The sequence below is a fragment of the Melospiza georgiana genome, chromosome 19, assembly GCF_028018845.1.
Source record: "Melospiza georgiana isolate bMelGeo1 chromosome 19, bMelGeo1.pri, whole genome shotgun sequence".
Classification (NCBI taxonomy): Eukaryota; Metazoa; Chordata; class Aves; order Passeriformes; family Passerellidae; genus Melospiza; species Melospiza georgiana.
The window spans coordinates 9,529,164-9,554,502 of NC_080448.1; the positions used below are offsets into that span (position 1 = coordinate 9,529,164).

The 25,339-nt window shown below is 40.6% G+C and overlaps 1 protein-coding gene across 1 annotated transcript in view; it reads left to right on the forward strand.

Moving 5' to 3' along the window:
• The window catches only part of TAOK1 (TAO kinase 1), a 67,722-nt gene that overhangs the window by 14,739 nt on the left and 27,644 nt on the right, over positions 1 to 25,339 (forward strand). Inside the window, exons 2-8 of the mRNA XM_058037338.1 lie at positions 12,937 to 13,163; positions 17,148 to 17,219; positions 20,121 to 20,222; positions 21,016 to 21,061; positions 21,960 to 22,056; positions 22,410 to 22,523; positions 23,285 to 23,376. Of these exons, the coding sequence (XP_057893321.1) occupies positions 13,032 to 13,163; positions 17,148 to 17,219; positions 20,121 to 20,222; positions 21,016 to 21,061; positions 21,960 to 22,056; positions 22,410 to 22,523; positions 23,285 to 23,376 (655 nt within the window). The 5' untranslated portion in view covers positions 12,937 to 13,031. The remainder of the gene's footprint in view (positions 1 to 12,936; positions 13,164 to 17,147; positions 17,220 to 20,120; positions 20,223 to 21,015; positions 21,062 to 21,959; positions 22,057 to 22,409; positions 22,524 to 23,284; positions 23,377 to 25,339) is intronic.

A 25,339-nucleotide genomic window follows, 5' to 3' on the forward strand; every position in this document is an offset into this window, starting at 1 on the left:
AGGTTAATTTGTTTATGTCGAGTTCCATCAAGATGGAGACTGTATTTGCCATCACTCCCTGAGATGGGGGTGTGTTCCCCAGTGGGACCCATCTTTGCAGTGGCAATAAGAGGGTGAAGCAGCACTGAGTGTTGCTGAGGCATTTTGCAGCTCCTGGTGCTGGAGCAGGCTGCTATCCCTGGAGAGCAGCAGGAGATGCTCCAGCCCTGGACTATGAGAGATCAGAAGGACCTTTTCCTGCAGGAGAGGCTCCTCTTGTTTCCAGTTCCTAGACTGTCAGGAATCTGCCCTGTGTTCAGTGAATCATTCCTGGAGAGCACTCAGGCAGTGTGGAGGAGGAAAATGCCTGGTGTGAATGCAGGAGGTATAAAAGTCAGATGAGAGGGGAGAGATAAGAATATGTCAGGACAGAGTGCAGTGAAACTGGGACTGCAGAGAAAGGAGCTGGAGGTTTGCAGGAGAGGTGACTTGGGAGCCTGGGAGATGGGGAGGGAGGGAGGCAGCAAAAGAAGATGGGTTGGCAAGGGAGATGGCAGTCTGAATTCTGACACTTTCTAATTTTGGAATGCTTGCCTTTGTAACCTTAATAATTTTGTTCTAATACACCAGATACAAAAATTGCATTATATGTTCAGAGGAATTTGGTTACTATGGTAATGGGTATATAAGTACATAAGAGATGAGATGTCAGCAGTCAGAACAGCTGTAATGTAGCACACAAACCTGTGACTACCAGAATTGGGGAAGCAGGCCCTTACAAACTTCTGCTTCAGTCTCATTTCTCACTGCCAGGATGTGTGTTCCTGTGTGAAAGTGACATCAGAGCTTCTACAACAAATCTTCTGGGGTTTTAGAATTATTATATATAAATATATGAACTAGAAAAATATGGTTTATCAGTTAGAAATGGAAAGATGCAAAAGACTTGAATATATCCCTTGGTGCCATGGTGATTTTTAAACTTTTGTGCTGTTTATCTAGGAAATAAGCAGATGTGGGAAATGGTGGTGGAGGATTTAAAGAAAAACAACTTCATTTGGGACAGATGTGAGGAAGGGCTGTTAGGATGGTCTGGGAAGTCAGCGCTCTCTCCTGCGTCATAAAGGGAGACAAAACTGGCTTTTCTCAGCTAACAGGCTTAAGGGAACAGTTCTGTCTCTCCTTGTGCTTATCCCTCATATTGAAAAGGGAGGAAAACTCTAAACAGTAATGCTGGTGTGGGAAAAAGAGTAAGGCAGTGTAAACTTACAGTAATAAATCTGTAAATCAGTCTTAATCAGTTCTTAATCTTAAATTGGTTCCTAATCAAAATAGGAGTAGGGTTCTGGAGCAGCCTTGTAATCAGAGTAGTGGTTTTGAGAAGTTCTCAGGAGTTGGTTATTATTTGATGATTGGATTCTATTATAAAGTTGCTTAAAATAGCAGGAGCAGGACTTAATTGGACCTTCAGTCCTGTGATCTTAACAATTCAATTGAGACGTATTCTGTATATCTGAACCACAAATTGTTTTGTGTATTAGTTAAAATGAACATTTTCGCCATGAAAGCAAATAAAACTCATCAAATTAAAAGGTTATGCTTGTCATCTTAATACACACTGAGAACTATTTTTTGTTTTAAGTGGAAAGCATAAAGAGAAGGGATTCAGACCTTGCAGAAACTGGTGGAGAGGCATTCCTTCTAGTATGTAGAACAGTAAAAAAAGGGGATTTTTAAATTTTGTTTTTGTTTGGTGTTGGTTGTTTGCCTCTTCCTATTGTTGTATGCTGTGTAGGAAATGGTTCTGCTTAGTCATGTGAAGACTGGAAAAAAAATAACCTGAGCTGGAGTAAAGCAAATTGCCATGACTTTGGGGAATTCCAGCAGGAAAGGAGGTGCTCACAGGCTCTGGAAACGTGTGACATAATTGCTCATTAAAGCTATCCCATTTATGGGTACAGATAATCTGGTAACACAGATTTAACAGCTCTAAAAGGTTTTAAACTCTTTTGAAGCTGAAATATGTTTGCACCCCTTTTTGAATGAGCTTTAAGTTACAAACATAGGTGAGCAGCTATAAGTCCTTACTGCTCTGGCAGTGTCTGTGTGCTGCAGTGGGTTGGTCACTCCTGAAGAACAGAATAATCTTTCACTGGTCATCTGTTCTGACAAGGCCTTCTCTGCCTGTGCCCAATGCTGAAAGTGCCATGCACTTTCCTAGAACCTCTCCTTATTTCCCTGCAGCCTTCCAATAAACCTTTTTTCTATTAATGATAGTAATCCTGTATTTTATAAAATCCTGTGTTAAAAGAATTTGACCTTTTTCATAGCAAGGTGTGTTTTGATGGTGCTTATTTCACCCTAGAAGAATAGAAGCATAAAAATTGTCATCCAGGTTCTGATACCTCGCCTGTCTGCTCCTATCTGCTGTCCCTGGCAGTGGTGACAACCTGGGTGCTTGGGAAGCAGTGCCAGGAGCATCCAGGAATACCTTACCTGACCTGGCTGAGCATGTTCTTGCTCATGTAAATGTTTAAAAAGCAGTTTCTGGTTTCAAAAGCAGTGTTTCTGTCTCTTGGGTTCAATGCCTCACAGTCATTTCTGCAGGTTAATTTTGCTGTTTGTACTTTGGTTGGTTGAATTCCTTTGCTGTGTTATAAACATGTTGCTCTTACAGTTTATGGCTTCTCTCTTTGTTTTTGAAGTCTGAGCACTTATCATGGCATTTTTATTTATGATTTTTAACTACTCTTACACCTTTCTGCTCAAGCTTAGTTTGTCTTTTTAGGCATTTACAACTTCCCATTTCTGAGACTTTTTTTACTGTACTTCCATTTTACTGCTATATGTGAATGAAGAATAATCTCCAGCCATGGCAGAGACTTCTTCAAGTACTGTCAGAAATTCTGTATTATTTTTCTGATTGATTCTCCATCTTGTTTTTTAAAAAAACCCAGTCTGACATTGTCTTTGGCATAATTGTGCAATAATTTTGCTGAGTTTTCTGCAGCAGGCTCAGCTCCTAAGTTATGTTTAGTTTAAGAGTAGATGTTTGCTTTATGGTTCTTTACTTTTTTGACCTTTCATCTCCTGTCTTGTTGCTCATTTTTAAGGTTCTTGTGTGCTTTTTGATGCTGTCATCTGCCCTAAATAAAACATGTCATGTACCTTTCCCTCCCATCCAGATCTTAAGTGCAGATATTATGCTGGATTCACAGATTATCTGTGGTCACTCTGGTTGCAAGCACATTTTCTCTTGTTCAAAATGTAATGTAATTATTATCTGACCTCTTGCCTTTTTTAGTTTTGTATCAGTTCAGAGGTGATGATTCTGTTCTCCACCTATGACTAATTCTCACAGTAATTTTGTGTACTTTTCCCCCTTCTTTTTGAATATTCTTTTGAGTTGTACTGTTCTTTTAATGACATATAGTCTAGTGCATAAATGGTTCGTTTTCTGCTTCTTAGTGCAGCACAGTCACCGAGTGATTAGCATGTTGCTCCCACTAATTGATAGTTCAGTTAATTCTTCTGTTCAGTTTGGTTGCAGCCGTTGTTGGGAGCTTCTGGAGCAGCAGCAGCTGCTGGAAGGGGACAGCAGCTGTGACAAAAGCTGAACGTCACTCTGGAGCTACGTCAGACTTTAGGGCAGCTGCTTACTCGTCCCCATAGGTCAGTAATGTTTAATTTAAGTGTTTATGGAAGGACCAGCTGTCCTGGTCTGTGACAGCACCTTGCCTTGTACCCAGTTATCTTCTTTGTTTACTTTCTCTCCATTCCCTTGTTCTCCTGTGTGGCTTTTTGTCAGGCTGGGTGACTCCCCAAGGCTTCTTGCTGTTGGTTTGTAAGATTGTTCTTACAGAATCTCACAGAGTTCTCCTGGATTTTTCTGTTTGTGTTCGGTTTTATTTTCTGCCTCAAGTTCTTCCTACTGGCATCAGTTTTGTCAGGTTTATACTTGCTCAAATAAGAACCTGACCTGTGGACTGGAGGGTTGGACACAGCTTCTTGCAGGAGTGGGAGTGTTCTTCTGCACTCCAGGGAATTCATTTGCAAGCTCAATTTAAGCATTTTTTCTTTCTTTTTTTTTTTTTTTTTTTACTGATTGACCAGAAAGACTTTGAATTGCTTTCTTTCAGGCCTCTTTTCAAAAACTATGGTGATATTGCCACTTTTTAATTACTTCTTTTCTCAAGGGTAATTATCTATGTTGTGAGCTTCAGAAGCTTATTTCTGAGTTATTTATGCTGAATCCAAAATAGCTAATTTGCTTACGTTTACTCTATTTATTGTTCTGGGACAGAATTGCTTAGGGGTCAAGAAAAGGTTTCTTTAAACTCAAGTCCCATTAGGATATCTAACTAATTTTTTTTTTTATGGGCAGCTGGAGTTTCCCAGTATTTTTGCCTCTAGACTTAATTGACTCTCATCAACTGGCCCCTTGCTAACCTCTTCCTGGCCAGTGTGCTGCCAGCACAGCATCTCCCACACTGGATCCCTTGTAAAATGTGCTCCTTGCTTGGAGAGATGTGGCCATGGAGAGCTGGCTGTAGGTGATGCACTCACAGAATGTTTGTTAATGTGATGCTTTGCATTAATAAAGGAAAAGAGCTGGCAACGACTGTGAACTTACTGAATTGCGAAAGAAGGGCGACAGAAGATTTCATTTTTTCCAGTTGCCTTCCTCATAGCTTTGCTAGCCTAAGGAATCACTAAATTTAGAGCTGACCTTCTTAATAAATGTACCAGAACTATCACAGGCAAAGACATCCAGGAGATGTTAGTGTTGAACATGTTAAGGAGTGGTGAACGCTTCTTGAACATTCATTTGAGAAATGAATGTTGGCTATTCTTCAGCTGTTCCATAGGTCTAATTTTTGATCTTGTGGGATATTCTGCTTTAAATAGTAGAAGGAAAAAAGCAAGATTTTTTTAGTATTAATTTTTCTCAACTACATCAGTATTGTCTTTTATATATGTTGTTTAAGTGGTAGGGTCAGTGGTAGATTTGGTGTGAGTGATATTGTAAAAATTGCCAGTTAACAAAACTAGTATTTTCAAGAATACAGGTAGTGTTTGCTTATAACTGACATATGAAACCCGTCAAAAGAGATTTAGTTTGTTCAGAATATCTTGTCTTTAACACAAGAACACACATTATCTTTTAAATTCTTAGAAAACTTGAAATATCATGGAAATAATTAAAAATAAATATTTACACCCAGCACAGAAACACAGATCCTGGGCTTGTCAGAAAAGGTTTGGGAAATACAACTTTCTGACCCTTTTGTTAGTGACATTCCTGGAAAGTAAACACCCAAGCAGAACAGCTCAGCTGGATCAGAAAGTGTGCTGGGGTAAGTAATTCAAGGAGTTGATGATGGACATTTTAGTGTCAGAATCTTGAGAGGAAATCAAAGTAAGGCACAGAGTCTACAAGTACACGTATAAGAGAAATGCAAGCAGTGCTCGAACATAAAAGGGTCTTCCTGAGGCTATTCTGTGAAAAAGTATAATGAAAGAAAAAAACAGAAGTAGAAAAGCAGAGAGGGAAAGAAAAAAAAAAAAAAACTGCATAAAGGTTTTTTCAGGATAGAACCATTCCTCAAAAATCTTTTAAAAATAAATTGAAAAGGGAATCTTATAGGAATGGTAGGCTTGTTCCTTGTCAGATGAAGAAAGAAGGACTGAGCGGGGAAGAAAAGCCTGTTTGAACATAGATGCTCACACAGACAAAAAATTGCAAGAATTCACTGTAATATCCAGGTGCAGATTCATCTTATCCTTCTAATCTATTCCGTCTAGAAATACCTAGGTGAGGGAATGTGAAAGATAAAGGGGACAGCATTTCATGCCTGTTCTTTGCTGAACTCCTGTGGAGAAGGTTCTCTGTTCCTGTGCAGGAAGCAGAACTTTGTTACAGAGGTGTACATGGGCTTGGAGACCATGTGAAGTGCCCTTGCTGCTATAAGGCAAGTGATGGAAGTGTCTGAGATCTCACCTCCCTCAGGCTTTGGCAGCAGAAGGGTCTCCTCACCTGGAAATGAAATTATTCTGTCTTTCCCCTTCCCCTGGAGACTGGCAGAAAGCAAAGGAGAATCTCATGTACATGGGCTTGGAGTGAAAAGCAGTGTGGAAAAGAATCTCAGTGGGGCTTCCCATGTTCCACAGGTACCTTCCACAATCCACTTTGCTCATCCCATTCCAGGTGGTTTTGTTCTGCTTGCAGTTGGCATTATTTTAGGATGATCAGTTTGGTGACAGCTTTTTGGATATTTTTCTGAGTATTTAACATTTTTCTAACAGTTTCGTGTAGAATGTCATTCATCTGCATTTCCCTTTTCCTTTGTGACTGACAGCCCTGGTGGATCCAGTGTGGAGAACAAGTGTACTGAAAAGAATGATTTTAAGATCATTAAGAGAAAGGCAAGTTCATTACTTTGTCAGCACTTTTTTTGTCTGAGCTGCAGCTCACGACTAAGTGGCACAAGTAAGTTAGCAGAATCCCAAGGGAGATGTTCCTGAGTGCCCTTTGTCCCCTTTGCAGGGCATGGGAGAAATTAAATGCCCCTTGCTGCATCTCCAGCCTTTTCTTGTTTCATTTCTGGGGTTTTTTGGTTTTGTTGTTTTTTGTTTGGTTTTTTTTTTTTTCCTTAATTGCCACTCTAGGAAAAATTCCAAACTGCAGAACTAGGAGGAGAAAAAATAACATGTTGTTAGCTTGGTGGGAGAGGCTTAGCCCAGTGCACCAGGAGTCTGTGATATGGGGTTTTGCATGAGTCAAGGGACTGCAATTCCTGTCTGTTCTGGGAGGTTTGAGGTGCTGATGGACCTTCCATTGTGACAGTCACTGGGACACAACTGTCTTGCTGCCATCTGCCTGGGGTCACTGAGGGTGGACAGGAAGCTGACTTTGAGCTATTCAAGGAAACAGCCACCTTCTGCTGTGAGCACAGTAACTCTTCTTCCATGTGTTCAGAGCATGTTAAGGCCCTTGAGAATTACCCTGCTTTTGTCAGAACAGGAAAAAAGGGGCTGGCTGGGTGGAGCAGAGCCTGGGTTAAGAGGTTTGAAGAAATGCAAAGCAATAAAAACCAGTGTATATAGTTTTGACAAGCTTGCTGGAAAGGAGGAGTGTGGTGCAGTGATCAGGAATGTGCTTTCCCAGGATCCATGAAGGACCTGATGGACCTGAGTCCCTCTGTGTTTGCTGAGCTGTGCAGAAGGATGGGGACAGTCTTGGATCTGACAGTCTCACACTGGCTGCAGGTTCCCTGAATTTCAGGGGAGCCACCAGAACTCCTTCTGTCTGTGCCCTTGTGGAAAGGCCCCACCACTGCTGGCACCTGGCTTTGGGAACAGTAAATAAAGTGATGGGACCTGTAGTGGGTAATTCCTGCCCTTTACTTTTCTGGGTAAGGAACTCCATGCGTAGAATTTATCAGGCTCAAGTTTTAAAGGCTGATTTAAATGCAGATAATAAATTTAAATCGCGGTTGAGTGGCATCATTCCTAAAGTGGCATATATCAGCACTGCCTGATAGTTGTTCATGCTTTCTGATGCTGGACCTTAATCATCTTTTCTGCTGTGTTCCCATGAACTGTACAGCCCTTTCACTTCCCATTCCAGGTTAAACTCTTACTTTTCTTAGAGCGCTTTAATCTTTTTTATATTGCAAGCTTTTATTCTGAGTTTATAGAAATGGGGAGTGATTTGTCTGCTGCTTCCAAAAGAATTTGTGCTTTCGGGTCAAGTAGTCAATACTACAGAGAAACTTTTAAAATTCGTTATTTTAAGCATTTAAAAAATCTGATAATTCTTTAGGCATTCTTACCATCTAGCTCTTACTTCAGGTGTAATTGCAAGTAAAAGAAAATAATTGAAAATCAGTTCTTTCAACAGTTTCAGTTTATCATATTTAGGATAGTTGTGGAAATTTTCAGTGTCAGCTGGAAGCCATTCAGGAAATTTTTAATAGTGTGTTGAGAGGATAATTTAATCTCAGCTTCATACACTCCCTGGATCTGACCCATATGCAAGTAACAGAAAATCCCTTTTCCCATTTTTGATAGTTGTATGATGACACTCATTCCCCATCTTATTTGGTGGTTGTGCATTAGATCATGCCAGAGAAAATTACACTCAGATTTAGCAACTGTTTGCACTACCAGCAATACAGATTCTTTTAAAAAATCTAAATATCAGTTTCTAAATGATGGGTAGTTGATTTTAGTGGTGTGAGGGGTGTTTTTGTTGGTTGTTTTATTACTTTGAATGAGAAGATCTGCGAAGAACCAGTAGTTTTTTGTGTTGAATATTCACTTTTTAGTCTTTGCTGTTAGTGTCAGCTGTGAAGATCTTAGGGGCTGTAACTGGTCTCCTGCTTGGTCTGTTTGTTTTTAAAGTGTCATATATATTCAATGAGGGAAAAACACAGTGTAGCTATGTTTGACAGCAAAGAGAAGTTTTTATAGATGTTACTGTGCTAAGTGTATGGGATACCAGATGACTATAACATAAAACAAGATTTATGTCTGGAATTGTAAATAACTTTGTTTATAGCTCAGTAATAGAGGACAGCTTTCCTCTTGGCCTCCACAGCCATTGTGGAAGCCTGTGTGGCTCTGGTTCCCAGTGAAATGGGGAGACACAGGATGATGGATGCAGAAATCTGTTTGTTGTTTCCATTTTGTGCTCACATGGTATTTGTTTAGCTCTGGTTCTCATATTTTTGTTGGATGTGTTGGTTCCTTGAAATGTCATTTGTAGGGACAAAGCATGCTGCTCTTCAGTGCTAATCATCTACAAGCAAGTGTGTGGTGTAATTTGGTTTCTGCAAACTTTTGAACTGTCTTAAGGAACTAAAAATGCTATACTGTATCTCATGATTAATGTAACCAAGTACCTTCTAGTCACTGTCACTCACTGAGTTGGTCTGAATGGGAACTTGAAAAATAATATGGACAGGTGATAACCTCAGTGTGTGATTCCCTTCTCTTCTGCAGGGAATGCCAAGCACATTCTCTTTAGTACATTGGTGTATATTACCTGAAAATGGTTATCTGTGACACTGACAGATAACCTGAGTTATCTATCAGAGAGTTTAGTGTAGCGTGGACAGATTTTAATTTCTCTGAGGTCTCCTAGCGTAAGACTGAAATATGCACTTTAATTATGGCAGCTGACCATTTGGAGCTTTGCTTGTTCCACTCTGCAGCATCCCAGGGGATGTTAGTCACAGGGGTGGGTCTTAACTTGAGCTTGAGATGACATGGCAGGAGGCAGAAAACTCCAAAGGGAACAGGTCTTATCCCGTCCTCATCTTCAGCTTTCTTGTGTCAGAGGTTCGAGGGGTGTGTGTGTACCTTTAATGTAGCCATAATTACAGGGATGTAACATCTTATCGATTCATAGACTTTTGTGGATGTGTGCATGTGGTTTCTGCTAACTGATAGTTGTTCAGATGAAAGTAATGTGATAAAACATTTTGGCCTGTAGTCAGTGTCATTTACACCAGTAATGGTAGCCACTAAGTGTAGTGAGTTCAGACTACTATGTGGAAATAGTCCTGTGCTTTGGTCATTCCCTGGTTTGCTTTGAATCTTTCTCACATTCCTACTCCACCTTATTGGTTAAGACTGAAGTCCTGGTAATTGTGTTAATGCAGTGCAATATTATCTTTTCATATGAGTGACACCTAGGAAAAAATGTGGGTTTATTTTTTCTAATTTTAGCAGCCTGCAAGGTGGCCTGTAGGTAGTTGCACAAACTCAGAGGGTGCTGTATCCTGTTCGCGGTGCCTCTCCCTTGGCCAGAGCCAGGATCCAGCCACCTGATCTGATCTGAAGTGAGATGATCAGTCCCATCCACTGGGAACAATTGTATTTAACAGTATCCTGCACCAATCCAAAAACCCTGTAGTGAATAGATTGCACTGGTGGAAGAATGTAAAATACCCAAGTGCAACTTGACTGTACTTCAGAAAAGCAGCTGCCTGCTGGTGTGTGATTTAATTTTCAGGGCAGTTTAGTTGTGGGGTTGATTTTTTTGTTTTAATCCTAAGTCTCGCTTGTATTTTTAATACACTTAAAATAATGCAATGGCTGCTTTGTGTGCCACTTCTCCTGCTTTCCATTTCCCCACAGCATTCAGGTGTCATTACTGCAAGGCAGGAGGCAGAGCTCTGCTGCTGGCACTGCTGGGCTTTGGCAGGCAGTGCCTGTTGTCTGGGCAAAAAGAAGAGGGAATTTAATATTGTAGCATCCATAAAAATTGGAGCACTTCATTAAGTGAGACTGTGTAAAGATTTCTTATGGATGGAATTTACATTAATGCATTTTACTGCTTCATCTGAGGAGATCAAATGATAAGCACAGTGTCATGTACACGTTTGTGACTATTCTGTTAAATAGATTTTAATACTTAATAGTGGTTTTTTTTTCTCATGCATTTCAAAGCAGCAATTATTTCCAAGGATAAAGATAATGAAATTTTTCTTGATGTTCTCAAGAATAAAGGGGGGAAAAAAATGTATTTTAAGGTGTATCACGGTAGGTGAGGAGTTCTGCTCTGTCCCATCCCACGCCTGTGTGTGTTGTCAGTGGGCCTGGTAGGAGTTTCAGCTGCAGGAAGAAATGTTCCTGTTGCTGACATTTCAGAGCCATGCTCAGAAGGGACAGCAGGGATGAGTTTGGTGGCTGGTTTGGCGTGGGGGGTCTCTGGGGAGGGGGAGCAGGCTGTAACCCATCTCAGCTTTTCCCCGCGCGCTGGCTCTCACACGCACGCTCGCTCACAGGGACATGTGACTTTTGGCCATATTAGCAGGTTTATCCAAGCCTAGCCCCTCTGACTAACAGATGTAGGGAAAAGGGCATTCTGGGATTGCAGCAGTTGCTTTTGAACAACAATGTCCTTTTTGTAAGAATCTGATGCTTCTTAAAAGATGGAACATGACATCATTACCGTCGATCCAAGAAACATTCCTTCAATAACACTGAGTGTGCTCTGGTTATCAGCTCCCTTCCCCCAGCTCCTTTCTCTTGCTTTTCTGACATGCTTTTTGTCTATTGTTTTGTTGGGGGCTGTAAATGTGAAACAGTTGTCTTTCAGTGTTACGTGCTTGCTAGAGCTGGAATCAAGTGGAATATTGTTGATATATGAAAAAGAAAAAATAACAAAAACCCCACTTTTCCTCCAGCTTTCATAAATGTAGTGTGCTTCAGGTATGGGCTGAGCTAGAGCTAATTATTTCCCTTCCCACACAGTATTAGTTATGGTGTTATGCAAGGGAAGGTGGGGATATCACAGTCCCGATCCTGTGCATCCCACTCGGCCTCCCTGGCAGCTGTGTGCAGATGCTGGTTGTTCCAAGGCTCCTGCAGTGATCCTGCATCATAGGAAAAGTGTGAGTGCTCAGCAGTGCAGTGTGGCAGGGCTGTGAGCAGCTGCATATTTTCTGTATGTGTGTCCTGTTCTTCTGCTTGGTCCACCACTGGGATTTCAGTATCAGCTTTTCCTTCTCCCCTGAGAGCGGGCGATCACGGAAATGCATTCTGGGTTGCATTGTAAATCTCTTTGAATGCTGACTGCTTGGAGGAAAATGCTGGATTCTCCTTCCTTTCTGTGCTTTCTCTCTCCCATGCCTGTCTTCCTCAGAAAAACTGGAGATTCCTGTGGAGTTTGCAGCCAGGTACATCTCGGCTGTGTTTCACAGCCAGGCTCTGCAGCAATGCTGGGAGGTCTCTAATGAGGAGCAGGCAGGCTGTGGGGACTTGCACATGCTGCAACTCTCCAGAGAGGAGAACCACTGAGCACAAACATGCAGGAATATGTCTTTTTCCATCCTTGTAGGAATTGCTCTGCAGGGACTGGAAAACAAATGATTCATTGATGGTCTAGAGGCTTGGAAAAAGGTGGAGTTTATAGTGTCCAGAAAGGGAGGAGAAATGGACAGGGCCTTTTGATGTGTTGTTTAAACTTAGGCTTGTTGTCTTTCACATCTTCATAATGGAAATAAACCTCCAACTTTTTTAAAAAACAAATTTGATATATGAAATAAAAATTAAAAAAGCACAACTCTTTGCCAGATAGATTTTTTTTTTTTTTTTTGGAAAGAAGAGAGATATGTGATTAACTGTTTGCTAGTGACAGAATTGTTTTTATTAGTGATAGTTTACAGGGATTTGATAGGAAATCCTAAGACCTCCCTTTAGGAGCAAAAGGGCTTTTTATTTGTAGTGGTTTTTTGGCATCACCTGTTGTAAAAATATTGTAAGATTTTAGCACAACTTAACGTTATACTTTTATTTTGGATAGATTCCAAGACGCAAAGCTTGTAGTAAATGAAAGTGAACTCATGGTGCAGACAGAAAGAATTTTATACATTCCCAGTTGTGTCTGAAGTTGCAAGTTCCTCTGAAGAAAGGGTTTGCCAATGGCCTATTGTCCATTGTCTCAAATGCCAGTCACAATTTCAATGTGTGTTTGCCTCTGCTGAAGCAGAGCAGAAGGAGGAGCAGCGGGTGTGGAATTGGGTATCTCCTCTTCTGGATGCTGTTTCTCTGAGGAAGGGATTGCAAGTAAACCTCTGAAGAGCAGGCACTTTGTGATAGACAGCACAAAATCCAAACAATTTTTTAGGACACAGTGGGTGTAGCTCTTCAGAGGGAGGGTGTCACAGTCATGTGGACTCACTGGTGATGAACTGGTCAGAGATTCTCTGGCTGCTCTGCAGGTGATGGAGCAGATGCTGGAGCATGGAATGCGCCTCATTTTGTGTTTTGATTTTGGTCTCTGTCCTAGATGAGGTCCTTGACTGGTGTCACGGTGGGGCTGTGACATTATCCCAGCACCAGGGCTGCTTGCTCTGGAGGAAGTGGAAGCTGCTTTGCTCTGGCTTGTTTGGGGCTCTTTGAGCAGAGGATAAGCAGTGAAGGATTGCAATCTTTTTCTTGCAGTAATCCATGCTGAAGAGGCTCCATTCATACAGATGAGCCAAGGGTTGAAGCAGCACTTTAAACCCAGATAGTCGGTCGGCTGACTGCCCAGCAGGATGCCATCAACCAGCCGAGCGGGCAGCCTGAAGGACCCCGAAATTGCAGAGCTCTTCTTCAAAGAAGATCCAGAAAAGCTCTTCACAGATCTCCGAGAGATTGGCCATGGAAGCTTCGGAGCAGTTTATTTTGTAAGTAGCAGCACGACTTGTGAATTTTAGCTGTGTTTCTTTTTAAACTGTGGGTGTAGACTTTTTTGAGCATAATGAGGAAAAGAAACTAACTACTGTGACTTTTTTTGTGTGGTGTTTGGGGCAGAGATGTTATCTTGTGTGTCTGTATGGTCTCAATCCTTTCACAAACTTGCAGTCTCTGAGAGCTGTTTGCATACAAAAAAAAGCCCTGGAAACTTTGTCCTTGCCCTTTAGGTGCATCATTATGTTGCAGGCAGGGATTTATGTGCAAATTAAAACGTGGACTTCTGCTCCATCAATTCTGACTGGCAGTGCACTTCTCTTGGTCTGATCATCTCCTTATCACCTCTTGTTCCTTGAGAGAAATTGAGTTCTCTTCCCCTTTGTGCATACCCCGAGGCTCCCTTAAAGCCATTCTTTATGTTTGACACCTGAGTGTGGGTGCTTTTGTTGTCATTTGTCCTGTCACATCCATTCCTACTGCAGGCAAGAATCCCAGTATCCATCTGCATAATACTTACCTGACATGAAGGGATCCTCATGGCAACCTCAGTGCAGCTTGCTGTGTGCTAACCAAATATTGTGGGGCCTTCATTAAAAAACACTTTCCTCAGAAAACCTTTTCACGTTTATAATTATAGGAGGTGTGGCCAAACCTGCCAATTTTCCTTCAGAAAGCCATTTGTGTCACTATTTTATGAGATGCCTATTCAGTGTTAATAATTGCAGCAGACCATGTTGGGAACCTTCCAGCACAAATTTAATGCAGCACAGATGAACTAATTAGGAAAAGCTTCTTAATTTTGTTCCCTGCTTAAAACTATGAGCCACCACTGTCTGGGAACAGATCTGGGGGAGGAAGTGTTTTTTAACGAAACAGTCTTCACCTGTGGCCTTAAATTCACCTCACTTTGGTTAAAGAGCGAATATCAAGGGAGGGAGCTGACAGATCTGTCTTCCTGCTATGTGGAAATATTATTGAAGAAATTTTGTGGAAGTTTTTTTGGAACACTGTATCTTTCAGAGGCACGCATGGACCACACAGATATGGAAACCCAAAATGCAGCTGCAGATAGGCTGTGAGCTGGAGGCAAACAGCATTCCCAAACACCAGCAGGAAGCTGCCATGGGGTTTTTGTAGCCTGCCTGAACTTTGTCCTTGTGGTAAGGGCTGATGGCCCATTACCAGCTCCATCTCCAAAGCAATTGCAACTCAGAGGCCATTAATTTCTAGTCATTCTTTCTCTTTTCCCCCCACCATTTTAAATCACCAGTTCATTATAGATCGGTATTTACTCACTATTGCACTAAGAGTGCAATTACTTGCTGGCATTCGGATTGTGCTTCTTTGTCAGAAAGTACCTCTGATTTGGCACTTGCATAAAGACAAGTCTAAGCAGTGTATCACACAACCCCAGCCCATGTAGGGGCTTCATTTTTGTCAAGAGAAGGTTTCTGATAAGGGCACTCTGTTGCTGTTTCTGTGTTAGGAAGTTTAAACCTCTAAGTTTTGTGTTGTGTCTTTTTACTACTAATGGTTCTGAGATGTTGAATCTGAAACTGCTCCATGCAATGTGCCCCATCCTTCAAAGAGAAGCCCAAAAGATCAGAGAGACAACTCTGGAGAGGGAAATTTAATGTGAAAGCATGAAGAACTGAAACAGGGGAGTCTGTCTCTTGGGTGCTTTATTCCTCTGTAAAGCTAGAAATAAGACTTCTTAAGTTTCTTGACAAAATTTTGATTCTGCTACTGCAAACAATTAAACTTTCTCTAATTAACATAATACTGGATTATAGTTAATAACTGCTTTAAATGATATTACTGAAGCCAGTGACATACTCCACTTTCTTTGTGCATACTTTGCCTGTATCAATGCTGAAGCTACTCTGGTCACCAGATGTTGATCCTTTGTGTGGAGTTTTTGGAAGAAAGCAGGATATATGTGCATACATGTCTGCCATGAAACAAGCCTTGCTCATTTGGATGGTTAAAGGGAGCTGCCCTTGCACATCTTCCTGGCTTTTGTCTAGGAATTGTTTTTCAATTATCCCAGATCACAGGGAAACTTAAAAAAGCAAATGCAACTCTGTGATTTTAATATTTCTGGGGTGTCAGCCAGGACAGTTCTCCCTCTCTAGGACTGTAGGTGTTCAGCAGACTCTGTCAGGTGTTGTTTGCTTGGGTTTTCTGATGCAAAGCATTCTCTCTCCAGGCAGCTTTCATGGCATGCAGCCTGCACCAAAAATTTGATTGATAAATAGATGTGGGGATAATTACCCAATAGAAAATCCATATAATCCTGAAATCTCTCCTACCTAATTTAAAATAGAGTTTAGGGTTTTACTGATAGTTGTACCCATCTTCCTTCCCTTTTAGCAGTGATCCCACCAATGGGTGATATATATTGATCTTACTCCTGTCTCTTTGTTTCTGTTGCATCCTTCATAGCAAAAAGTTCCTTTCATTTTTTTTCCTTTTATAATTGATACGAATTTTGCTGGTTCACCTCATGGTTTTAGTTTCTTAGAAACTGCAAGTCTGGCACCTCTGAATCATTTTTGGTATTATCCTTACCCTACTCCCTGCTCTGCAGTGTAATAATAGCTTTTGCTTGACACAGGAAACCTACTACACTGGAACACTGCAGATGGAGCAGAAGAATAACCCACTCTCTTTTGTTAGAGCTGGGTTCCTTCTGCTTTACTGTAGTATTTTGCTTCCCTGCTTTATTGGCAGTTCTTCACACAGTTGAATGTTTCAGAGATTGTCTTTAGTCAGTAAAGATCTAGCAGTCAGAATTTTATTCTTTTTGTCTCAAACAACGAAAATAATTACCCCCCCCAACTTTACAGGTACTGTCAGTGAGAGGATCCTCTGAAACAGAAAGAAAAGTGAAAATAGTATTGGTTCAAGCTTATCATAGCCAGTTGAAATAAAGACTGGCAGGGAATTCTGGGAATCTCTTTAATGAACAGCAGAATTAAAACATGACTGAAAAATCTTTTTACAAAAGGCAGAGCCCTAGTACTTCATTAATCCATGTTCTGGTAGGTTGTGCTTGATAGTACAAATATATTAAAAATCAACATTTTCATCAGTCATCTGTGAATGCTGTGGTGCACATGATTCTGATTTATATCATTTGGCTTCATGTCCAAGTTGATTATTATTATCAGAGAGACTCAGAGGTCTTTTCCTCCACCACCCTCCTGTGCTGCTGAAATCTCTAACAGAGGAAATCTGGGGTCTTATTTGGAGCCATCCTTCCTGCAAGGTGCTGCCTCTTCTCCTGCTGTGGAGAATGAGCCCTTGCTTTGGTGCTGAATTAAACAAAGCTTCTTGTCTAGTCCTTGCCTTGCATTGTTGCTGTCTGAAGTCAGGAAGTTTGTCTTTGAAGTGTGAAAAACCATGTACATTTATGGTGCAGTGTAAATAACAATACTATGAAACTGAGAAGCCTCATCTGAAGATGGGTCACTTGGATTGCTGCCATGTCTCTCTGTATCTTCTGCCTTCCTTTAAGACACAAAATTTTTGGGAGCACTGGGGAGAAACCTGCTCCAGACACTGGTGGCTGTCTCCAGTGCATCATGTGACATCTTTCCTTATGGATTGAGTGGAACTGGGTGGCTGAGCCTTGCTTCTGTTTCATGTGGAATGGACCTGGGCAGGGAGAGAAGCTGATTTAGGGAAAATCCCTTCTGCTTGAATCAGAGCTGAGTTTTAGTTTAAGTCACAATGCGTGACTCCTGCAGAGACTTGGTGGATGCTGAGCATGGAAAAATGTCACACCTTGTCTCCCTTTCACTTTGGAAAAAAATTCCTAATTTTTGCAGCAGTCACACCTCTGGAAGATATTTTAGTTTTATGTTCTGCAAAAGTTAGCTAAGAATAGAGATTATTTGATGATTGTGTGTGGTTTGCATCTTATGGGAAGCTGGGGCCTGAAGGAGCTGATGGATTGTGTTTTCCTGTTACAGGCACGTGATGTGCGCACCAATGAAGTGGTGGCCATCAAGAAAATGTCATATAGTGGGAAGCAGTCCAATGAGGTATGTAAAACATGTTGTATATTAAACCTTGATCATTGCAAATAATTGCTATATTGGGATGGTTTTAGTTAGCTTGGGTTCCTGCAGGAGAAATATTTTCTATATTTTTCTATAACTGCAAATGTGAATAAGAGTACTGTGTAAATAAATCAATGTAATGTTCCGTGTATTTCTGTGTAGTCTGCTCCTGAAAAAAGAGAGGTGGAACTCTCTTCTTTCAGATACAAAGGGCTCTTTTTGGGACCACAGAAATGTGTAGACAGGAAAAAAAATTAAAATGATGAGTTTGTATGTTGGTGTCTTACTGCCCTTAAATGTTCCATTTTAAATACGTTTCCAAAATCCAGGACAAAGGAATAATAGAAATGGATGCAGTAGTGAGAGGGAGCCTTCCTTGTACCAAGTAGTGAGGCAGAATGCATCTCTCCCTGAATGACTGTGCTGATGAGCAGCTGAAACAAAGGCAAAAGAATGGTGAATGAATGAGTGTGAAAATCTGAACAGCAGCATAATTCCACAAGAATTGCCAGAGCCAGGGATTAAGGCAGTCTTTGCAGAAGGGTCTGTACAAGTGGGCCTCTGAGATTTGGACATTAAGTGTTTTTATGGCCACCCCAGATGTGTATCCTTTCCCTGGGATGCTTAGCAGAGAGAGTTGATTTTATACTTGAAACATTTAAGTGCTAATGCAGATTCTTGAAAAGCCCAAGATGACACAAGCAGCTAATTTGGTATTATTTCTGGTAAATAACATCTATCAAATCATGGCATGATTTTTCAGCAGAAGTATTTTTCATAGGCATGTTGTCCAAAGCATTTATGGTTCCCTCCCTCCATTCTCTATATTCCAATCTTAGCAGCAGCCTTGCTCTGATGAGTTCGACTAACAGCTCATTGCTTTCTGTGCCTGCCTTTTGTGTATTGATCATCTGCACTCCAAGGGGCTGAACTATTCCTTCCTCTGTGTGTGTGTCTGTGTAGGAGGTAGAGGTGGCAGTGTCTCTCCAGCAGTCCTGAATTCTAGCTTCAGAGTTAAATTTGCTGTGCCTGTTTCTGTTTTGTCGCTGCGGTGACTTGTTTAACTGTGTACTGATGAAAGAATAATTTGTACTTGCTACTTGTCCTACTGTTTTAATTACTGTGAGCTATAAATACTCTATTCACATGAATGAAACAAACTGTGCATGCTTCAAAAATAGCTTTTGTTTGTCTTCAATGCGTATGTTTCTTTATTTTGAAGAAAGTAATAAGAGCAGGATTAAAACACTTTCTATTTTACATCCATATTTATTTGTTTTGTTCAGAAGTTCACTGGAGTTATGATAGAGCTGATGTAAAGAAAATTGATTAAGGGCATTCTGGTATCATTTAGTTTCATAATAAGATATTATCATTGGTGGGAAAAAATTATTCTCTCAAATAATGTCATATTTTGTACTAAGAATAGGTTTAAAACCTTTGAAAAATGTAGTACTGTGCTCTTAATGTGATCTTGGAGCTTTTTTTTTATGCAGGAAATCATGAATACTTCTTGACTAATACATGACTTCTCTCTTCCCAGTATAGAAATTTAACATGATGCTTTCTTGGTTTGGCTTTTATTGCTTAGTACCTCAAAGCCTTTAAGGCTGAAGGTAAAAGGCAACGAAGTCACTCCAGTGTCAGTGAGAGGGTTTGTGCTATAGCTGCACTGTGTCATTCTTTAGCCATTCTGGTGTTGAGAAATGCTTAATGTAGTCAATCAGCTGCCTCAGTTGTGGGATTCTGTGTTCCCTGGTTTCGTGTGTTTCTCTAACCCTAAAATTGTTATTGAGGTTTTGCACATGTTTTCCAAAGCCTTAGGGTGGATGGGCCTTCTGTGAGTACTACCCACATACCAACACGTGAGGAAGAGTGTGCTGAGAGATTAACAGGACCTGGAAACCAACTTTTGAGCCTTTTGGTGTTGGATTCCTCTCCCTCTGGTTAACTTCACAACTGATACTGTTGCTCAAAAACATTTACAGTGTCAACACTCTTACATTTATGGCTGCATACTTAAATGGTTTCAGCCACTGCAGTTGGTATTGAAGGTACTTTCTGTGGTTGTAGTTTTGCTGTGGCACTCTCAGACTCTTGCCTTTATTACCTGAGGAGATGTGGATGTGCAACACATGGGGGGACTTGGAGGTCTCCAAGGCAAGCAATGTCAGTGTCTAGGCACACGTTGGAACTTGACATTTTGGCCTCTTCTGTGCTTTAAAGTTGCACTAACAGAGCTCCCCTTATTATAAACCTGGCTTTGTTTTATCTGTTTATATTTTTTCTCCAGCAGAGCCGTTCCTTTATCTAGTAGGTAACTAGTTTTAAATTGGCCCTTGTAAAGATTAAACTAGTAATAGAGAAACGTTATCAAGAATGTACTCAGATAGTTGGCAGCTGATAAAGGGAGCCTCATCCAGTGTAATATAGTGACTAGTAGGGGTAGGTCTTTAGAGTAACAAGAGCTGAGAGAGGCAGCTGATCCTACTGAAGGACACTTAGCACCCACATCTCTTTCAGGTTGGGGTGTATGTTTGATTTGACAACAGAATTGATATCCCTTAGTAGAGGATCACTTCTTTTTTGAGGACTTGCTCAGATGTTAAGTGTTTACCAGTATATCCTATGCACACATACAAATATATAAACATAAAGCATTGCATTGATGAGAAATCCTTGCATTGAGCCTAATTGATCAGCAACTTATTTTGTGGGTCTGCTGAGGAGTTAAGCAGTGAATATCATAGTGTTGATACAAACTTACTTTGATTTGAACCTTGAGATAGTTTTGCCTCTTGAAATAATTAAACTACATAGTAACAACAACAAGAACAAGGTAACAGTTCTAAAAAGTCTTTCTGTTTATTTTATTCCCTACAGAAATGGCAGGATATTATTAAGGAAGTCAAGTTCCTCCAAAGAATAAAACACCCTAACAGTATAGAATACAAAGGCTGCTATCTGCGGGAGCATACAGCATGGGTAAGCAAATGCTGCTCTGCACTTCTCTTCCTTGCTTAAAGGTGCTTTGAAATCCTTCCAGCTGGATTTTGGGAGGCACCTGAGCACTGGTGTTGTACAGACTGAGATGAGCATAGCCAAGGGCCTTGCAGGTGCTCAACAAACTGAATGTACTTTCTGGAACCAAGATTTAGGGAAATTTGCCTTTTTGCTTAGATTTAAGTGTTGCTGTTCTAGTGTATTTAGCTTGATAAACTGAGTATTTGCAATAATGTGCACCCATCACTAATAAAGTTTTGTAGTGCAATATACTAAAGAAATCATATTACTGAACTAATAGTTTAAGTTGTAAGTACTGTTTTGTGAGTTAGCTTCAATAAATCTGTAGGGCAAAGTTTTAGTTTCTCTTTTTGAAATCTGTCTGGGACAGAATCTTAAGTAAATCCCTAAATAGCCCTTTAATACTCTGATAAGCTTGTTAAGTGCAGTTTAACATTCCTGTTAAGCATGTGCATATAAAATATGATATGTAATACAATATCTAACTGGTCATGAATGTGCTTTGGCCTTCCTTGCAAGTGGTGTTGCTTGGTATCTTACTGGAGGGTTATGCTTAATTCCACTTAGAGCTGTACTTGTGGGAGGGGTCAGTGCTGGAATGGAGTTTATGTTATAATACAAGCAGTATTTGCTTTGTTATGGCAGCCTGCACTGTGTGTTCCAGGAATTAGTTCTGGATTTCTCCATACAAGTCTAGAAAACATTTATTTACTATTACAGATTTTCTAACTACTTTGATTTCTTCCTATAACAGCTTGTTATGGAATATTGTTTAGGATCAGCATCAGACTTACTAGAAGGTAAGTGAGTCACACATATTTATTTGATGGAAAGTCAGAAGTAGAGTACTGAACTAGGGGGTTACAGCATTACAGAATTTTCCTTAAATTTATAGTTTTGTTTGGGGCCAGAGTGTGTATAAATAGGTGCAGTTTGTCAAATTCTTGCATAATTGTAGTGGGTTTTCTGTAGAATACTGATTTTCCCAGGTGTGCTTAGTTTCTCCCTGGTTCTTACTGTTTTAAAGTTGTCAGTCTGCTATTTGTTTGCTTCTGAGTTTTAGGTTCTCCTGCCATGACAGTTCAAGATTTACTTCTGAAAACCCTTGCTGTTGATCCAAATGCTTACTAACAACTCTAGGCCTGTTGACTAGAATAGCACTACAGCAGTGTTAGGGTTGTGCTGATGAGGTCTTCCATTAAATGGTCATTTTTCTATCAGGCTTCTTAAAATGGCCTGGCTTTGAAGATTTCTGTATGGCCAGTAAGTTGTTCCTTGCTGAAGGAAGCATTTCAGGACCAAAAGCTGAGCTGCCAGAATCTGATCTGTGTTGCTAAAATTTATTTGTGTGTGAATTGCTGTAAATTTCTGGGGTTTGGGGTTTTACCTCATTAATGGAAAACTCAATCCTGAGTCTCAAGAAGTTACTTGGGAGACTGGTCACATAACTGACAGGAATGCAGTTTATGGTTGGAGAGTGGTCTCTCTGGTAGTAAATAGCTGCTGGTTTACAGTTAGAAGATTACATCTGATTATAGAATGTACTCTGTGAACTATTTTTACATTTGCTTCTCATACTGAACCCAGTGAAAATGGACTTTTAGTATTTCTGTTTACATTGTTAACAGTACTGGCTTGCATGCTGCAAACTGTATTGTTTTCTGTAATATTGAATTTCACATAAATTCTTTCCTTAAGTTCATAAAAAGCCATTGCAAGAAGTGGAAATAGCAGCAATTACCCATGGTGCTCTCCAGGGATTAGCATACTTGCATTCTCACAATATGATCCATAGGTGAGTAGTTACACTTTTGCTGTCTCATACACATAATTTGTTTTGTTGATTGTATCCTCTCCATCCCAAATTCTACATTGTAAGCAGAGATTTGCTTTTCACAGTATCCATATACTCCAAACAAGTTATTTGTAGTAGTCTAAAAACTAGCAAGACTAGCATGTAAGACAAAAGAATCCAAAATCAAGGGCCACTTTAAGCAATTAACCTAATGGTTAAAGACTTGGTGTTTGGAGGAAATGTGAATATTTTGCAGCTTGAACATGTGAATATTGGTGTGTTTCATAGTCTGTCCAATAGGGAGTTTTCTTCTTAGGAGGGGAGTAATACTGACACTTGTGTTCTATCACCAGAGATATCAAGGCAGGGAACATCCTGCTGACAGAGCCAGGACAGGTGAAACTTGCTGACTTTGGGTCTGCTTCCATAGCATCTCCTGCCAACTCATTTGTGGGGACGCCATATTGGTAAGCCAAGAGATTTACTCATTTCTGGCTTTGTGAAGTGAAAGGATCATGCATTGGCTATTTAAAATACTTGGGTTTATTGGAGCTAGCTTTGTAATCTTCCAGTTGTGGTGATGATTAAAATGTACTTTGTTAGAAAAAACAGTTTCAATAGTAAGCAGGCTCTGAGTTCCAAGAAATTGTGTATCCCTGTGTTTGTATTCACAAAAAGTAATAAAAACATTTTGCTTTCTGCTTAGACTGACCTAAAGTGATAGAGGTGGGATTGAATCATCTGTAATATATTTTAATCACTCCCCCCAGTGGTTTAAACAATTCATGTATTCTCACCATGTCTGGCTGTTGAAATAACTGAAGTGTTTTTTCTTCCATAGGAAAGGCCAGGTTCACTGAACCACCCCCTTTGCAGATCCCTTGTATGCTTTTGATCTCTTACACCTAATCTGTGGTGTTTACTCAACTGCATGTTATAATTATTTCACCACAGTTGGTCAGCCAGCTAAACTATTGGAAATGTGGGAGGGTGAGAAGGTGATGATACTCACAAATGGAAAGCTGGGCAAGCACAGGAGAGCATCACCCAGCCTCTGCAGGCCTGCACCAGTGTGAGTGCCTGGTCTTTGTTCCCAGTATCCCATGGTCATGCCTGATAGCTTGGGGAATATTTGTTTATGGTAGCTGAAATCAGGGAAACAGCTTTTTTATACTGATGGAGATAATGTATTCCACTGCCTATTTTAAGCACCAGTTTCTTTTCTTAGGATGGCCCCAGAAGTGATTTTAGCCATGGATGAAGGGCAGTATGATGGCAAAGTAGATGTTTGGTCTCTTGGAATTACCTGTATTGAGTTAGGTAAGTTATTCCCTTTGAAAAAAATTAAAATGTTATTATTTAATACCTGGAATTTATTCAGTTGAATCACAGTGCAGAAGATTTGTGCTCCTTTTCTTGTCCTGGTTTCTCTGGGCCCTGAGCTTTAGAAAAGAGAGTGAAATGTGCTTTCTAGAATTCCAGACCAAGTCTCCAGTCTGATGTTTATGGAACTTGTGTTTTCATTACCTGAAGAAAAAGAGTTATATAGACAAAGAGAGTGATATCACTAAGGGTGTTCACATTCTGTGGGAGAGGCAGTTAACTTCTGAACTTAAAAACAGTCAATTGCTGAGCAGCTTTAGAAGTGAACCATTAAGGGTACCAGTGTGGAGATCTATTTAGTGCTATAAGTTGATATTGTTTCTGTGAAAATTTAACATGCATTAAAAATTTTGCAGTGATGAAGTTCTGGAGAAGTTGACAACTTCAAAGCTGTATTCAGTGTGTGTTGTCACTTCTGAATAGACTTTTTGTTCCTTCAACAAAAAGATACGAAATAATCCAATTTTGAAGTGGTTACCTGAAACTCAAAGCCTAAAGAAATGATGGCATTGCATTGCCATAGAACAGATCCTTTAAAGCTTTAAAGCAGGATGTGAGTTTAAAGGGACAGTGTTAGTATGGCATTCTGTTTAAATTTAACACATCATGTTTTCTTGGAACAAAAACACCCTGGCTGAAACACACCATGCACGCCACTGCTCCATGCACCTGAGGCTGTCCTCCCATCCTTGTCAGATCTGATTGCTCGTGCTCCAACCCATCCTCCATGGAGGAGCAGCCCAGCCAGGCAGTGAGAGCTCTCAGGAACACACTAATCCATGTGAACTGCACAGTTTAGCTAAAAATGCTGTCTGGCATTCCAAACTGTCAACTTCATTTTCTTCCAGGACGCGAAATAGATTCTTTCTTCAGAGCAGAGATTTTGTTTGTTGGGGTTTCTTTTTTTTTTTTCCTCTTGGTTGCCAATATAAAGCAAGTTGAAGGGGTGTGACTGTCATGACAGAATCCTGCTCTGAGTGGAGTAAGGAGACTTGGCTGGCTGCAGGGCTCCAGGAATGCAGTGAGCTCATGGCCGCCACACCCCCGGAGTCCTGCACGCCGCGTTCTTGCAGGATGAAGCGTGTTGGGCTTCGTCTACGGCTGCTGCCGTGGTGGGAGGTGAGACTAGGTCAGGACAGCAGAGCAGTGTAGGCTGGGTCCATGCCTGGCTCATTTGTGTTGCTTTGAGTAAGCATGGGAAGGCAGCAGGGAAATGAGATGTCTTGTAGTCTTCTCAAATTATCACTTAAGTCTTAGAAATGGTCTTATTGAGGACTCGGTTTCGGGGTTTCCAGAAGATTTCTGTTTTATTCAGGTGAGCTAAGAGGGAAAAAAAGGTAGAGAGAACAGTCAGTTACAATAGTTTAATGAATAATCTGTCTGATCCTTGATAGCAGCAACTAGTTATCTGACAGATTAGAGGAGGTAAAGTGCTGAATTTGAGGAAAGGCTTAAGTCCTCAATCTACCCAGTCTGAGGAATTTGTAGGGCTTAGTCCATCCTGCCATAGCCATGAGTGTACCATGATTCCTGATCCATAGTTCAGTGCTGCTATTCAACTCAGAACTGAGCAGACTAAGAAAAGCAGCATTATTTTTTGTTGTTTATTTTTTTTGAGGAAGGAAAGTTTTCTGTTGCATTTTCAGTAGTGTAGGAACATCCTCGTGGCCTGACCAGCTTCTCTGGAATGTCTATGGCAAGGCTGAGCTTTATAAAGTTTGCCCCATAAACATTCTGATGAAGCTTCAATTTTGTTGTTACAGTGAGATCATCTCCTTCCTCATTAGGCTTTCATGCTGTGTCAGTCTATAAGAGTAATACAAGCTTGAAAGAGAGAAGAGCCAAAGAGAGAAGGCAACTCTCAAAATAGTATAAAGAGTTGGCCTGTTGCTGACTTCCT